The 17,655-nt window shown below is 35.7% G+C and overlaps 1 protein-coding gene across 1 annotated transcript; it reads right to left on the reverse strand.

Annotated features, from left to right (window-relative positions):
• Positions 1-1,796: 1,796 nt before the first annotated feature.
• Positions 1,797-5,015, reverse strand: LOC125650803 (tyrosinase-like protein 2). The gene is made up of 5 exons (XM_048879324.2): positions 4,937-5,015; positions 4,272-4,677; positions 4,000-4,118; positions 3,712-3,902; positions 1,797-3,340 (listed from the first exon to the last, which is right to left on the reverse strand). The coding sequence occupies exons 2-5, from the start codon at positions 4,674-4,676 to the stop codon at positions 2,082-2,084; spliced, it is 1,974 nt and encodes a 657-aa protein (XP_048735281.2). The 5' UTR covers position 4,677; positions 4,937-5,015; the 3' UTR covers positions 1,797-2,081.
• Between the last annotated feature and the right edge of the window lie 12,640 nt (positions 5,016-17,655).

Below are 17,655 nucleotides of genomic sequence, written 5' to 3' on the forward strand. Positions count from 1 at the left end.
AGAAATGTTTGTGGCTATTTTTCTAGGCTTAATGATCACCTATTGTCATCTAGGAAAAATAAAATTCAAATTGTAAAATATAGATTACTATGTTATGAATAATTTTATTAAAGAATGATCCCCATAAACTGTTTATAGCTTGACTTAAATATTTTGTAATGATATGAAAAAACCCCAGACTTTTAAGTTGGTTTATGTTCATATGTTGATCGATTTAATGATTGAATATTTATGCCATCAAATGAATTTAATATGTGTGGGTTTTTCGTTCCTTATAGGGCGTGGCTGTAATATGCAGGTTGTCACTGATTGTGGGCGTGGCTGTAATGTGCGGGATGTCGCTGATTGACACATGCATTCACTGCAGCATAATTCTTATTTTGTCTTCATATAATGATACTTACATATCCGATGTTTTGCTTGTGATATCGCTAAGGATTGTAATGATAGACATTTCCTCGTGAATCTGTTACAGTTGTATTCAATGCGTGTATGAATATCGATAAATATACATTTAGTATGTGTATTCTAATGGTTGAGAATTCCAGCGGAAATAGATGTAAAATTTAAGAAATAAATTTCATTTTAAAGATATTTGAGGCTAACGCGCTTCAAAAAGTATGCCAGCGTGAAGCGTCACGGTTTATACCCTCATGTATTTTCAAAACTGAAATTTATTTCTTAATTATGCAATGTTGAAATCTTTTGATACATGTCGATTAAAAATACGGTATATGCAGGAGAGAAAGTGAAGGCGAATGTAATCTAAAATGAACAGGAGTTTTCGTAGGGGATTGACAGTAGTTGTACATGTATATCAAAGGGTATTGTGGTCGCCCATTCGGACATGTGGGTTTCATCCGGGTACTCCGGTTTCCTCCCACGTCAATGACCCCTTCTCACCAAATCCGAGCCGACGAGAAGCATTGTAGTTGTATATCTAGTTTGTTAATCGATGTAAAATGAATAAACTTTAAACTTTAAATACACTAGAGATTGTTTTTATGAAAAACAAATGTCTCCACATCTCCCCTAATCGAAAGTGCACCAAATGAAACCTCCTCCCTTTAAGGTACTGCAGGGTATGGAAGACAATGCATGAGCAGGAACATAGACGTTATGAACCCCGATAAGCCATAATAGTAGAAGTGTTCACAAACACTTTTACATCCTCCAACCCCTTACATCAACCATAACTTCAAGGATAACAATTGGATCCTCAAGTCTATAGGATAAGCCATATAGAAGTGTCCACAATATATTTTTGATCATTCACCCTCTTAGATCCATTATAAGTTTTAGCAAAAGAATTGGATCCTCATGTCCCACCAATATCGAAATCAAAGTTTCAAGTTTATCTGATAAACCACATAGGAGGAGAATTGCTCACAGGTTTTTGTGACAGACAGAAGGACAGAAAGTACAAAAACAAAGTATCCCCCTGAAAGAGCAGAGACATAACTGGTATATTGTAATCTAATACAACTGTGGACAAGAAAAGCAAATTTTAAAAAAAAATATAAAGCCTCTTATTTTACTTACAATCAACATTGTGGTATGTTGTTAGAAACAGACTGTAAATCACACAGAAATATGTTGTTCTCTACTAAGACCCCGTTAAAACCTTGCCGACTAAACATATATAAAACGTCACTAAACGGTCGACGGGTGAGAGTTGAGTACATTGGTTAGTACGTTTCATTCGTCTAAGCAGGTACCCGGTGATGTCACGTGACATCCTAGATTCAAAACATTAATACTACCCCAGGTGTAAATAGCAATGATGAATGACTCAACTTTTTCTTAATCACTTTTATTCGACAAAACTCTTTAACAATGAAAACTGTATGAAAGTCACATGCAATGACAACGCTGTACACAATCAAAATACAGTATGTAAACAACAACATTGAATAACAGACTATGATATTTAGGAAAATAGATTCACCTGCTTCACATTGTAACATACCATGAATAAAGTTCAGATTCCTTTTAAAGGCAAAATTGATATGAAGAAATATAATAACATCAGGATATCTTAAATAAAAATATGCAAATCATATTTGCTCAATAAATTAGCCTTAGCTTGAAGCCCACGGCCATGAGTTCTGGTGATCACATATGAAAGTAATAGGAGAAAATGTGTTTCTGAATAAGGGACCTTTTCCATCTAAACTGAGATGCCAAAGAGAACTGATGGCAGCCTCGTAAGATTGACTATACATCAATGGATATTCAGTGGAAATTTTAAAGCTTCCGGAGCAGGCTTTGTAAACAGTGGAAGATCTGTCCCTAACAGGACAGGCAGGTCGACATACTCGGCCACAGGTATCGTAGGCAGACAAATAGGTCTCTGTGTTTTCATCTGTAGGTTTTCGCACAGCTACTTGTACTGTCGTTGCAGAAACAGCCTGTCGTTCGTCTACAATGGAAAATTCTTTGTATGTGCCGTGGTAATTTAGACCATTCGACCGAACAAAGACCTTTGTCGCCCCGGATCCCGCGGGCGCACATTTTGGCTTATACAAAACACGGTTTTGGATTCCAATTCCTTTTCCAGAATCATGGAAACTCGACGGATCATGCATATCATTGTCGTACAATGACTCATTCGAGTTGAAATGGAGCCCTCGTGGTCTTTCATACAATACACGTATATTTAGATATACCCAATCTTTAGGAGCGTAATAACCATTTACTATAAAGGTGTTAGTATAAGATATGTCGAGTGTTGAAATGGCTTCCTCATGAGTTTGAATAAAAGCCGACTTATCTTGAATCACTTTGTCCTGTGTATGTACGCTACGCTTCCCTCTAACCAGAACAGGTGTAACGATTCCTGGGATGACGGTTCCACCGCGTCTCCTAGACCTTGCTACACAAGTTCCTCGAACACAGGCGAGATAGGGGTTCCCCCTACATCTTTGACATGTAAGCAAGGGATCATATCTAACAATTCTGTCGAAACGATCTGAGAAGGTTTCCAGATTTGTCATGGGACGGTGGAAAGGCATAAAGTTTACTGTTTGGAAAAATTCATGGCCAGGTGGTACATTAGGGCCTCTTGGGTAATCCCGCTGGGGGTCGATTCCGCGACTCCGTTGGTTGTTTTTGAATAAGTACCAAATGTAGCTGAACATTACGTGTAAAAACCAGAAAACGGGATCGAATGTTGAAGTGTCGAGGGCTGAAAAATGGCCGCCAATACTGTTGTGAACAGCATTGTGATGAACCTCTATGGAAAACATACTCATAGCTGGTTGTGGTTCTGTGATATCGCTGGTCCTTAAGCGGCTTAGTAGAGCTCGGATTGCCTGCTTTCCCGGAATACGAATACCACCTACGAAAAAGGGTAGAGAGATAGAGATCATTAAGATGCAGAGATAAAGTCATCAATTCATTTATGCTTAAACGTATAAAATTATCTTTAGCTGTTCTTAAGAAAACGTTAAAGAACCTGGACGTATTTAATATATTCTCTCCATCACAAAGTTAGCTCAATGCCCTTGACCTTTGTCATAATACGTAATTTGGGCATACGCAATCTCAGTGTCGGATCATTTAAACAGCCTGGGTGTCAAAGATTTACTTTGAACCCCTCTTCATTACAAAGTTATAACCCGAACAAATATTTTTGACGAAGTGGGAAGGACGAACAGACATAAAGACAAAATATATATCACATATGATAGATATATACGAGTTATCTACCTGCTCCAACATTCCTAATTATTGGCGTGTTTAGTGGTGTAACCCAGTTGCCGCAAAATCCTGTTCTCACTGCCCCGTTTCCGTTTCCGAAGAATGTATTCGACCACACAGCGGAAGCGGAAGGGTCGTTCATTTCTCCATCCAACGTAAAGTCCCAGTATGGCAGAGGTGTCCGGCACGCAGTTTCCATTCTGTAAATAATTTTGAAATATAGTTTGGAAACTCTCATGTACACAATTTAATTTTGAAAACAGTGGAGTATATGTTCAAGCACCATTAAAAACTTACACTAGGACGAAAAGATTGTGTCTCCCGAGAAAATTCGGTCCGTTATGCATCAAGGCGGAAGTTTGTCCGGAATGTAGAGAACCGATTAAATCATAAGTGTTCATTGATCTGTCAATCGTCTGAAATGGTAAAACAAAAATTCCAAGATGTCCGTCACTAATTGGGTTAGTTTGAAGAATGAAATGTGTGATATTGTTCGTGTTGTTACCGCAACTGTTTTCAAACATTCATTTTGTGTATTAAGAAAATGATAAAATGCAATTGATACTTACATAATCTCGTTTAAGTCGATTGAAACAACCAAATACTCTGTTGCGCTGCCTTGCAGACAATGCCCGAATCTCCCGCCTATAGCGCCACGTAGCGGTGGCTTGACGTTTGTTTCTCGTCAGTCTGATTTCCGCATTAATTTGTCGGAAAAGAGAATCCAAGTAGCGAACGCCCTCGGCACTAATATTCTTCTGAGTATTTTCACTATACTGAGAAAGGGAATATTTACGGAGACAAAAATCCTCTATGAGTTTCCCGGGAACATCTGCCACGCTGGTGTTCAACGACTTGTACCAGAAGCATTCCAACAATTCGGCGGGATTCGGTATTTCCTGCACAAGTCCAAAAATGGCGGGAAGTCCTAACGCTAGGATCAATAAAATAGGAAAGCGCTTATATGTCTCCATTCTGAAATTAGACAAAGATTCAGAGATTAAAGTTTTAATGTACATAATTTTCAACTAAATTTCATTATTTTGCACCTAGAATAGAACATCAATTTTCATATTTCTTCTTACATAGTCAGATATTCGTATTTTGAAAACTTTTCAGGAGTTATTTTGTTTATTTTAGATTTAAAACGGTAAAAATGTCTTAAAGTTTATTATTTAAGGAGAATGTCAATTGCGGTCTTTGTTTGATCTCCATAGTTTACTACAAATCTTACCTTGTTTCTTGTTTGTAGAGAGAAAACAACTCAGTTGATTTTTCAAGTCAGATCACCTTTATATACAACAAGGCGAGATAGACAGGATATTTCGTGATTAATTGGAAATACAAAAGCCAGTGAAATCGGAGAATAATCAATCAATCAAAAAAACTAATAGTAATTATAAATAGTTTTGAATAATGTTTTAAGTATGTTTAAGTATTTAAACATTTTGAAAGAATATTTATGATTTTTAATTATTGAATAGAAAGAATAAACAATATTCACAGAACATAATGAATTATCTGTTTTAGTCAATGTAGTATTTCTTTTCATTCATCGTACGATATTTTGTTGAAATTTTACGAAACAGGACAATTAGAATACCGAATACATATAGGTATAGTTATGTCTGCTACTCTCTTGTATTTTGCTATCAATTACCACAGTTATCCCGGGTACCATGGTGATACTTTATTGACCTAATGACCTTCAATTACAAAACTGTATTTCAGCAACAAGACTACACAAATGTCTTTCCACTTATAAATAGAATTCAATCTGAGCGTTCGCTACCTTTCTAAGTTTACATAAAGTTGGCACTATACACATTCAGCAAAGCTTGTGTTTGATCTGTTGAATGTATATAGTACCGACTTTAAATAAAATTTACTTTACTTTACCAAAATTTAAAATGAAATTTTTGAGTGGGTGGGGTGGGGTTGGATGATGTGTTTTGTGTGTGTGTGTGTTTGGTGTGCGTTTTGTTTGTTTGCTGATTTTCTTTTGGCTTCAACTTTCATTTGATAACAAATAGTATTCAGTATTGGGGACTTCCGGTTCCGATAGACTTGGCCATGTAGGTTCAAATTTCGGCTCCTGGGTTTTATATTTAAATTCATATGTAACCCATTGTGATTGGTTTTAAATCATTTGGAAAAGTTATAAGACGATCAAGACGCATCATTTTATAAAGAAAAAGTGGATACGGATTAAATGATACCAGATGGCAAAGTTGTGTTTTCTTAGATCTATCTCGCAAACTACTTAACAAGATCATACAACATTTATTAGATTTAGACTATTATCATTTACGTTTATAAAAACATGTTCGTTTCTTTGAGCTTTGAAAACCCATGAAAATACACAGATCTGCTACTCTAAAGAAATTAATGCACAACCTTTTATTAGGAAAAGACGTTTATTATAAAAACTATGGAAACTTTTTTAAAAACCCAGTGCCATGTTCCTATGACTATTCACTGGCACTTTTGGAATCAGTTGTTCCTGTCAAAAGTATCTACATTATGTTCTCTTGCCTTTCTATTCTTCTTTCCCTCTTTTCTTTTCTTATGATGGATGTTGCAAATTTTTTACATTACTGCCTTACAAAAAATTGAACATTCATCATAAGCTATGAAAAGCCCTGTTTCTGTCTATGTGTTGCATCTCTTTAAATGACTTTATTCCTTCCTTTCAAACTCTTATCTCTAACCTGTCTTTTCTTCTATAAAAAAAACGCCCAAGACTTTCATATATATATATATATATATATATATATATATATATATATTGTATATTTTTCTAATATTAATTATGAATAATTTATAAAACTGAAAATAATCTATTATGTGTATATATGTATATGTATTTATGCCTGTATGCACATGTGTGTGTGTGTAGCGGTATGTATGCGTATATATATGTTATTGATTGCTTTTGTAAAATATTGTGAATATGAAGGTTAATAAAAAAAATATTTACAAAAAATAGTAGTCAGTATTAAATGTCTGAATTTATGTTTAGATTTACATCAGGAATTTTATTTCCCGCATTCTTAGTATAAAGTTTAGAGTATTAGAGTGAAGATTTGCTACACGTTAAGAACTGTGTGTTTCCCTACTACGTCACTGATTCATTTCACGAAGTGATCAAGCCCCGCCTACAGATATGACTTCTTATCCTTCATTGCTATTTTTGATAGTGACGAAGAAATATTTTCCCACATTGGAAACCCTCAACGTTTTAATCAAAGCACAATGTATGTGGTAACCCTATTTTTGACAAATTTTGTACTGTAATAGATTGCATGATGTAAGTATATGAAAAGTTTGAAGAACTATATATATACATTGTATCATTGTTTTCAGTTTTGAAATATATCTGCGGCATGTTTTGAAAAAAATTAAGATAAGCAATTAATCCACCGCCAACGATAAATTGTTGAATGAATCGTATATTTACTCAAGTAGATCATACTCTGCACTTAAAATTGGCATTGTCATACCTTTCGTCATTAGTATGTAAGGAAGTGTGATACACCTATACAGACCGTCATGAATAAAAAATATAACGATATGTGTAATGATGTTGTGATTTTATTCACTGTGTTGCCCCCAATCTTGACAATTGGAGCTAAATATAAATTAAAAAACCCAACGGGCTTTGACAACACGACTTAGATACAATGGCATGTAACTCCTCATTCCACTGAATTATCCCCCCCCCAAAAAAAACATCTTTGTGATTTGCTGTCACTGCTTATCGTGTATACTGTTGTGTTTGATTCTGCTTTGTGTATTTGTCCTTTGATTAAGTATTGATTGTTTTCTAAAGATTTTCAACTTCGGAGAAAATTGACACATCCTTCAATAACTTTATTTTAAAGTTCCTCAATACAAAATGTTTGTCTTGTTGTCTGCCGGAATTCCCATATCTCCATTACGTAATACTAATATTCTGAAAATTTCTAATACTTTCAACAGGAAAAAGAATAAAAAGCCAAAAATCTCCACTGAAATCATTTTCTTAAAGCTATGACAGAGAAAGCATTAACATGCATCTATTTTGCAAAGTCCTATTATCGTATATAGCTTATGAATAATATCTAAACGTCTGCTTATGGTCAGATTTTAAATCGAAGCAGGCCACTGACAAACAAGTTGCTGGTGCAGGGGTTCCAACAGTCTCGTTTAAAATCAGCATTTCGCAAATTCTATGGTCGTTATAACGATCTAGTTTGCCAATACAACCTATCATTGGGTCAAATGCTGTCTGATGTTTTTCATACCGACTGTTAGGCCGTTCTTGCCACACTGATTTTGACTACGGATAACGTCGTTTACCTGATCAAGATATGGGGCTCACGGCGGGTGTGACCAGTCGACAGGGGATGCGTACTTCTCCTAGGCACCTGATCCCACCTCTGGTGTGTCCGGGATTCCGTGTTTGCCCAACTCTCTATTTACATTGCTTATAGGAGTTGTGAGAGTGATTACTGCTGGCTATCTTCACCTTACATCTGCAACATAAGACCACTTTAATTGACCTTCGACCATATAGACCTGAAATTCGTTAGACGAGGTTCACATTATGACCGTATTTGCAACTTTTGACATGGCACGATATCTTCATAGATCCTTCCTGAGATGCCATGATGAACCACGATGAAAAAATGAGGATAAAGAACAGTTATCAATAAATCCGATAAAGAATAGGGCAAACACTAGAAGTGGGATCATGTGTCTAGAAGGGGTAAGAATCCTTTGTTGGTCGGTTACAACCGCCATGACCCTTATATCATGATTAATCCGTAGTCAACTTCAGTATGTAAAGAACGTCCTAACAATTGGTATGAAACACGTCAGACAGCATTCGACCAAATAAAAGGTCTTAAATATTTGCAAATTAGATCATCATTACGACCATGGAATTTCGACATGTTGACTTTAAGCAACGTACAGTTGATTTACTACTTCGAAAGGATATGCCATATGGTACAGTTATTATAATCGCTTTTGGTAGAGACTGCTTGGCACTTGTGTCCAAACTCTTGTCCTCCAGTCGCACGAAACATGGGATGATTGTAATAAATCAGAACACCCCCCCCCCTTTGTTCAAACTTCAAATCTCTCAGCCTCGGAGGTAATTCTTACGAAGAATTTATTTTCAATTACATGTGATTACATGTTGTACAATCAGATGCTTTAGATACGAAATACATTAATATTGCGGTGATAGATAGCTAGCTAGCTAGCTAGATAGATGCATACATACATACATACGTAGATGTAGATAGAATAGTGAAAATTTAATTTGAAGATGCTGAGGATAAAAGTACAATAAACATGTATTTCAGGAATTTGAATAACAGAAGTACATGACGACGAGCATAACAATAGGCAAAAATGGATACATGATGATTGATGTTTATGAATTGTCCTATTTTCATCCATCTTCTAAGTAAACAAATGGATATAATGGATATATTTAGAAGCGGTCTTAATATGTTGTTAGTATACATTTACGTCTCCGCTACTTCAAGGTCGTCTGTTTACTTGTTGGTTGAAATGGCGATGTCTAAATATATTTCCATTTTTTAAAGTCGCCGTGGGTCTGGTCAACCACAGAAATTTCTGTGCAACAGACATAGACTTGGCAACACGCGAACCACACTCGCATCTGTAAAATTTTGATCTATATATTGGGTGACTGCTCCCTCTATCCACCACCGGACGATCTCCCCTCCACCTATACCACTTATGCGATTCAACGATGCTATGTGCCAGTATGCACCTATATTTTCATTGGGCGACTACCCCCACCCCCTCCAATATTTTTATTGCGAGAAAGGGGACGAATGTAAGCTTGATGTTATGAATATTGAACCCAAGTATCAAATGACGAACCAACACCCCTCCCCATTCAATTTAAGAAGTCGAAAAAAAAATTGTTATTGTTGTCAAGAATTTTAAAATCCGGTGGCTACACCCACCCTCTTGAAAAACGATGCTGCGTGCCAGCGTAGTAAATACATCGTAAATCAATATTAGCAAAATCAGCAGTTTCCTTCTACACGTTGTAGGATAATGCATGTCATATACTTATTTGTACAGATATCTAATACTTAAAATTTTATTACGATATCCATATATTCCTTAACAATGTGTTTGTGTACAAAATGTGTCAATCTACGATAAGATAAATACATGTATTGCAACATTTAATGGCGGTACCAAAACGTCCCATTCTTTCTATGATCTAGATCTCCAACTGTCTTCACCACTTGCAGACTGAATTTACCTTTGATCTGATTTAGCACAGCGGCAGGTTAAAACATGTATGACTAAATCTTTTATAAAATACTAACGGGATGGCATTGATTCCGGAACATTGACCATCCATTATGTTCGCTAACGTTGTGTCCGATTCGCTTACTCTCTACCCTAACGCCAGGTTCCACAAGATAAATAAAACTTGAATACACACAACCTGGGGATGTTTGCACATTACTGTTGCCTTGCTACTCTAAGCCAATCGGACAAATTGGCCGGCAAAGGTAATTGACATGTATGACGTCATTGAATATCACGTGACTAGATAGCTCATTAGCGACAATTTGTTTTGCGGTAGCTTTGAATATGTGTAAATAAAATGCATGTTCCTATCAATTATTGGGAGTAATGAAATAAAACAACAGCAGAAACGTGCTTTATTAAGCTTACCCCTTTTACTTTCATTACAATCATATATACGTGTGTAGTTAAAACATCGAAATATATTGGGGACCAATATCTATTATGTAGTTTGTAAATTTTTGATGTGATTGGAAAATAATGTTAAACTCTAATAAACTAGAGATTGTTTTTATGAAAATGAAATGTCTCGCTCCGATAAGCCACATAGGAAAAGTGTTCACAAAGTATTTTACACCCTCCACCACTCAGATCCACTATAACTTTAAGGATAACAATTGGATCCTCCTGTCCCTACATTATGCAGATCTGCAAATGGCATAGAAGTATTGTTCAAAATTTTAAGTCTATCGGATAAGCCATATAGGAGAAAAAGCGTTCACAACTATTTTAATATCCTCCACCCCTCTTAAATCCACTATAACTTTTAGGAAAATAATTGGATTCTTCTGTCCCACCAATATGGACATCTGGCAATGAAGCATTGTACAAAGTTTCAAATCTATCTGATAAGTCAGATAGGAGAAGTGTTCACAAGATATTTCACATCCTCCACCCCTCTTAGATCCACTATAATGTTTAGTGGAATAATTGGATCCTCCTGTCCCACCAATAATGGTAATGAAGCATTGTACAAAGTTTCAAGTCTATCTGATTAGCCATATAGGACGAAAATCGTTCACAAGATTTTGTGACAGACGGACGGACGGACAGAAAGTACAAAAACAATATGTCTCCCCCTGAAAAAGGGGGGACATAAATATATTGATGAAAGGGTTACCTTTACGTGACTTATCACATCTGGTTTAGGGGGATGTGTATCTGGGGTGTCTTTTTAAAACTGCAATTAATATAAAATGCCAAAATGCAATTCATTTACTTTACTCAAGTGAGCAACTGCTCAAAATGTCACCCTTGATATATCACTTTTAAATTTTCGCGAGTGTATGTACCTAAAATCACAGGCATCTGAAGTATGGATATTATTACAAGCTTTAGAGATTGGCCTTCTACCGGTATAAAAAAATACAGATACTGATAGAAGGCCAATCCCTAAAGCTTACAAAAAGTGTGAAACAATTACATAAATTGAAAGAGAGATGAGATTTCAGAGAAATTATGACCACAAAAAATTGGGGTGTAGTAATATCCATACTTCAGGTGCATGTGCCTAAAATAAGAAAGGAAAAGGTATCCACCTCATAACATTATTATCGGACTTTCGGCCCAACGGAATTCAGTTATTACTTTATAGAAATGCCTGGCCGACAGACAAGCGACTGAATATCAAACATCTAAATTTTTCGGTGAAACAATTGAATACTGGGTACACATTCTGACCAAATGGAACAACTTACTGTGTTTCATTTGTAAACACCTACATAAATAACACTTTGATAAATCTTTTTAGAATATGTCTTAAAATATAATCCTATAAATCACATTACTTAATATGCTTATTCACTTTAACCACAACAAAACAGTTCAATCTTCATTGAATTACTCTTACTATTAAATACAAAAAACTAGGTGCGCCAGCAAGCATATCCGGCCCTACATTTTAAAATATTCTTTGATTTCTCCGAAATTCAGTAATTTTCATGATTTAATAATATGAAAAGAAGAAGGAAATGAACCTTCCTTCAAACCGATTTCCATTTTTGGAATATGACCTGTGATTTGCATTATCCTAAAACAATGTCGACTTTTCAGGCAATTTTTCGATTAGAAACCATGGGTGGCATGCGCCAACTGAAACTGGGTTTTTTGTTGTTGTTTTTTTGTTTGTATATGCACCACTTTTTCTTAATTTCATATTAGTCGACGTACGCGGCCGATACTTTATGAAGTTAAACTTGCGGCGATTTGTTTTGCCATTTTAAAGAAATCCATGAGAAATGTGCATGATTTCAGTGAAAATATGAATTGACGAACAGATAAAAATAGTGGCTTTCTTTAAAAAGGAAATGCTTCTTACTATGGGTAATTAAACCCTGTTCGCGGATCCATGTATAAATGGTTAACAAAATTAGGGCCTTATTTACAGTTTTACACAAATGATTGCCAAGAGGTTAACCCCGTGTATATATGCAGATGATTGCCAAGAAGTGGGTCTGGGGTATACAAGTAGCAGCCAAGACTTGGGTCCTGAGTGAAGATACAGGTGGTTGCCAAAAAGTGAGTCCTGAGCACAGATAAAGGTGGCTGCCAAAAAGTGGGTTCTGAGTACAGATATAGGTTGTCGCCAAAATGTGGGTCCTGAGTAAAGATATAGGTGGTTGCCAAAAAGTGGGTCCTGAGCACAGATACAGGTTGTCGCCAAGAAATAGTCCTAGTTACACTTCTAGCTACGCCGTGAGTAGCAATAGCAGAGTCGAAGGCATACATCCAAGGTAGAGTAATTGAATATATAAGAATCAATAGGTGATGTTAGATATAGATGAAATGAAAAGGGCGTCAACATACAGTACTTTAGGAACAAAATGTCATACACCTGTGTCTGTACGCATGCATGTAAATAATTCGTAGTACAAATTTCTTCTATCTTTTTAAAATATGTGTAAATGATTAGCACGTGCTTCTTGCTGATCTGCTCTTGTGAACTCCAAATGTCAAATTGATCATGATTTTGTTTTAGTCAGATAGTTTGTCGCCTGTTGATGAAATGCGAAGATAGCGAACAGTGACCAATCTCATAACTTCTATGAGCAATACAAAATAAAGAGTTGAACAAACACGAACCCCTGGATATACCAGAGGTGGGATCAGGTGTGCCTAGAAGGAGTAAGCATCCCCTGTCAATCAGTCACACCCGCCGTGAGCCCATTATCTTGATCAGGTAAACGGAGGTATCCGTAGTCAAAATCAGTACGCCAACAAACGGCCTAATAATCGGCATGAAACACGTCAGACAGCATTTGACCCAATGATAAGTCGTATTGGCAGACTAGAGCGTTATAACGACCATAAAATTTGCAAAATGCTGATTTTAAACGAGACTGTTGGAACCCCTGCACCATCAACTTGTTTGTCAGTAGCCTGCATCGATTTAAAAAAACCTGACCATACGTAGAACAAGCTCTTGCGTATCGATTCAGTTGAGAGATGCAAACACCATATGCAGGTGATTATGGAATATTGCTACATAAATATGGGAAGTTGACGATGGAGAAGTTGAAATCATCCTGTTTGTCATAAAGTTGAGTTATTAGTTTGCCGTTAATATCTACTTTCAATAAAATAGTTAAGTATGAACCAGAAGTGGACGAATCTGTGGTGTCTTTTATTTCGAGTTCATGGGGATATATTGAATCGACTGAAAATTATCATTGTTAATAGATAATACGTCATCGATATATATATGTATCTAAATGTCGAATTGAAGGCCACAGCAAGAGATTTTTTCTTCTTACGAAGAAGTTTTTTAATACATTCTGCTCCATAGGAATATAAACACAGGTCAGCTAACAAAGGAGCACAATTCGTGCCCATAGGGATTCCAAAAGACAGTTGAAAGACGTGATCACCAAAGACCACGACGATACTGTCAATGAGGAACTCCAGAATATTTTTTATTTCAACTTCAGAGTACTTGTGCGTGGAATCAGAGTGGCGTTCAACAAAGTAATTTTTTGGATGACTGATCACTAGATAGGAATATTTGCGTTTTCCATTTTTGTTGAAGAAACAACTGTCTATGATGTCAAAAAGTGTAGTCTTTAATTTATCGGTCGTGTAAATAGTTTGAAAAGTCATACGTTTTGATGTTGTTGATTTGAGAAAAGTTTTGTGATTTCAAACTTACTAAAAACTTCTTTAGAATTTTTAAGAATCCACATTTGATTTACACCACTTCTGGCATATGTAGTCGCACAGTACGTTTGAGGTTTCTCCTTCACAGCTGTTAATATTTTTGTGAGGAGCAAAGATAGGGGCTTGGTAGAACATTTACTGGATCCAGCAATTTATCTTTACCCTAGTAAAAGTTGTTCTTCGCTAACTATTAAGTTCCAGCTTTGAATCAGATGTATGTATGCTGGTGGTGGTAATGTGCTCTGGTGCCCCATAAAGAAATATAAACAGTCTTGCGAAATTGACCAATTTCTGCAGTGTTGAATGGAGTACGATTCTTTCCATTTGATTGATTGATTGATTGTAAATTGTTTAATGTCCCTCTCGATAATTTTTCACTCACATGGAGACGTCATCATTGCCGGTGAAGAGCTGCAAAATTTAGGTGTATGCTCGGCACTTACGGCCTTTGAGCAGAGAGGGATTTTTATCGTGCCACACCTGCTGTGAAACGGGGCCTCGGTTTTTGCGGTCTCATCTGAAGGACCGCTCCATTTCGTCGCCTCTTACGACAAACAAGGGGTACTGAGAACATATTCTAACCCGAATCCGCACGGGACTCCTCCATTTGAAACAAGCATACGATTAAATAAAAGATGAAATTAAAAGAGATCAACCCCATAAATTCTATAAAGAATCCAAATAAAGAGTAGGCCAAAACTTTCATTAACCAATACCCAGTGTTCTTCAAGCTGATTTAATTTTGGCTTCTTGCGTACCATTGCAGAAATTCGTAAATAACTTTTATATTGGATTAACCGAATATAATTGCAATTGATAAAATAGGGATTAAAAATTTTCATTGTCATTTCATATCGTACTGTAAAGCTTGAATCTGAGCTTTTTTATCGTGTGATATTACGTGCATACTCGTATATTCAATGTAGTTTATATCTCTACGTCACTTTTAATATACGACTTCCTGTTAATGATGCTGGCCATTTGAATATTTTCTGTATTTAATATTACCTACGTAGAGAAAATGTCGATGGACAGAGAATAAGAATGAACGCAGACAAAGATTCTTGTTACTCTTGCATATCTTATGACGCCTGAAATCTAGGTGGACACCTAACCCCCGCAAAAATCCGATTCCGCTGGGCACAAGGAGTTCCGTTGATCTTTGCATTGTTCTCCGTCTTTTTATCCGTATACTATATTGACACAGTTTATGCTCGTTTCTTAACGTTGAAAGGTTTAACAACATTTAATTCTAGGTTAATTAGATCGGTATGATTGATGAGTTCTGATATGATGGAATGAGGCTTAATATTAGGGCAGTGTTCAAATTACAAATGTGTGGATAATATTTATAAAACAATCATTAAGAAATAATAAGAACTTTAGTATTTTTTTATATGGTATAAATGTCCACGGAGTAATGCTAGATAATAAGATAATTATTAATGGCATGAACGTAAGCGGTACTGTATTAATTGTTATGTCATAAAATGAAGTCAGGTGTCTTTTGTTTTGCATCTTTCTTCAACATTCCAGAGTTTTGTTTTGATTTTTTTATTATTATTTTGTAAGGAGAAGAGTAACTGAAAAAGTTCAAATGTAAAACGGTAATATAATGTTTAACAGCCAATTATCATTTTGCCTAGTCTGTTGCTTCTGCACATTTAAACCTACCGTACGGATATAAACTCTGCACAGGAGCAAAAGAAAACAGTAAAATAATAAAATATGGGCTAGCTTGTATTGTTTCAACATAAGTTTATCGAAGAATTAATTCAAATGGATAACATATTCTTTCGAATTTAATTTTTTTTTTTATATTTATTCTTGATAATATTATTTCTGATTGCAATCAATCCTTAAAAGGTAATTCATAATCCCTTTTTTTTTTACTAATACAATGTAAATAAAACTTGTTCCATTTAATTTTAACATATTTTTTTTGGAGAAAATCAATAGGATCCGACAACAGGCACTTGTTCCATTGAAATAAGACGTGTAATTAAGCCACTCGACCTTGTCTGTCAACTGACCTTGTCTGTACTAATTTGACAGTTATATTTCCATTTTAGGACTTTTTCTGTCTGTTAATCGAAAACCACAAAGAAGTTCTCTTCTCACGTGTGAAGGGTGCTACGTTACGGGAGTAATAGTAACAATATCATCAGAATTTAAAATAACATAAAAAAAGTGATGTAATTAATAATTTGGATGTCGACATTGGTAATTAAGAAGACCCTTACAATACATCAGATAACAGTACATGAGAAATAATGATCAAGATATTGGTTCAAATTTGAACCTTGTGTATCGTCGGATGAATTGGATTCTGACGGGACCGGACAGACTGGTACGATTCATAGCAATAATTTATATAAACCAGGCACGTAACTGTGTCTCTCAAAAGGGGCGGAGCTAGATAAAAATCGACATGCAAAATCCTCTTACTCGTGTCAGCGTGTCACAGCTTGGATTTTGTGGTCTCGTATTAAGTAATGAGCTATTGGAGAATGCATGATCGACGCCCTATTCTCCAGGAGTACAGAAGGAATATTCCAGCTAAGTATGGACCGCCCATGGAATGTACATATGATTTACAGTCACTATAGGTGGAGGGCAGCCCTACCCCCTCTCCCCTGGTTCTACATGTAACATACAACTGTTCAGGTCTTCGTTAGAAATGCTGAAAAACAAGAGATATTAGTGCACATGATTTACATAAAAACCTTGATTCAAACAACATAACCAATAAGTAGAACTTTCAAAATATATTTATATGTTTACATCAAATGCTATGTCACCATGCCATCCAACGTAGAAAAAAAAATGTCAAGAAAAAAAAATCAGAAAGTAAAAAATGAACTATTCCGAGGAGACTCCTCTCATACTTGTCTATCACAATATCCGGAATTCTCTTCGCTTTGATTGGATATTACATATGGTCTCGACTTAACAGTGTAAGGCGGTATTGACTCAACACTATAAGTTGACGTAACACTATAAGGTGGTGTTGACTGAACACTATATATTAGTATTGACTTAACACTATAAGGTGATATTGACTTTAAAACATCAATAAAGTGGTATCAACTCAACACTATAAAGTGGTATTGACCCCGGGTTTAAAATACCTGATTGAAATTCCTTGCAATTTTTTAAATCGATATTCAAATGCACCACATGTACATCAATCTCTACCCAGAGTTATCGTTCCCGCTACGCTCCACTAATACCTCTGTCAACGTCTAAAAATCATATCAAAACGTACTAAAACTAACTTAGCATACTAAACTGTAATGATAATATTTAACCAAGTCAACACTTGTCTGAATTTTATAAACGCATAAGCTGGTAAATATGAGACACCTGAGCGAATTAAAAGGTTTTATATAAATATTCATTCATCCAATAATACTAGAATAATCGTGGAATTCGTTGTTTTTGTGAACT

The sequence above is a fragment of the Ostrea edulis genome, chromosome 5 (assembly GCF_947568905.1).
Source record: "Ostrea edulis chromosome 5, xbOstEdul1.1, whole genome shotgun sequence".
Lineage (NCBI taxonomy): Eukaryota > Metazoa > Mollusca > Bivalvia > Ostreida > Ostreidae > Ostrea > Ostrea edulis.

What these genes read in the sequence shown, in the direction of transcription:
- LOC125650803 (XM_048879324.2), bottom strand. Translation starts at nt 4,676, where the DNA reads ATGGAGACATATAAGCGCTTTCCTATTTTATTGATCCTAGCGTTAGGA. An exon ending in CACAATCTTTTCGTCCTAGT is followed by an intron (nt 3,903 to 3,999) that starts GTAAGTTTTTAA and finishes AATTATTTACAG; the next exon opens with AATGGAAACTGCGTGCCGGA. An exon ending in AATTAGGAATGTTGGAGCAG is followed by an intron (nt 3,341 to 3,711) that starts GTAGATAACTCG and finishes CCTTTTTCGTAG; the next exon opens with GTGGTATTCGTATTCCGGGA.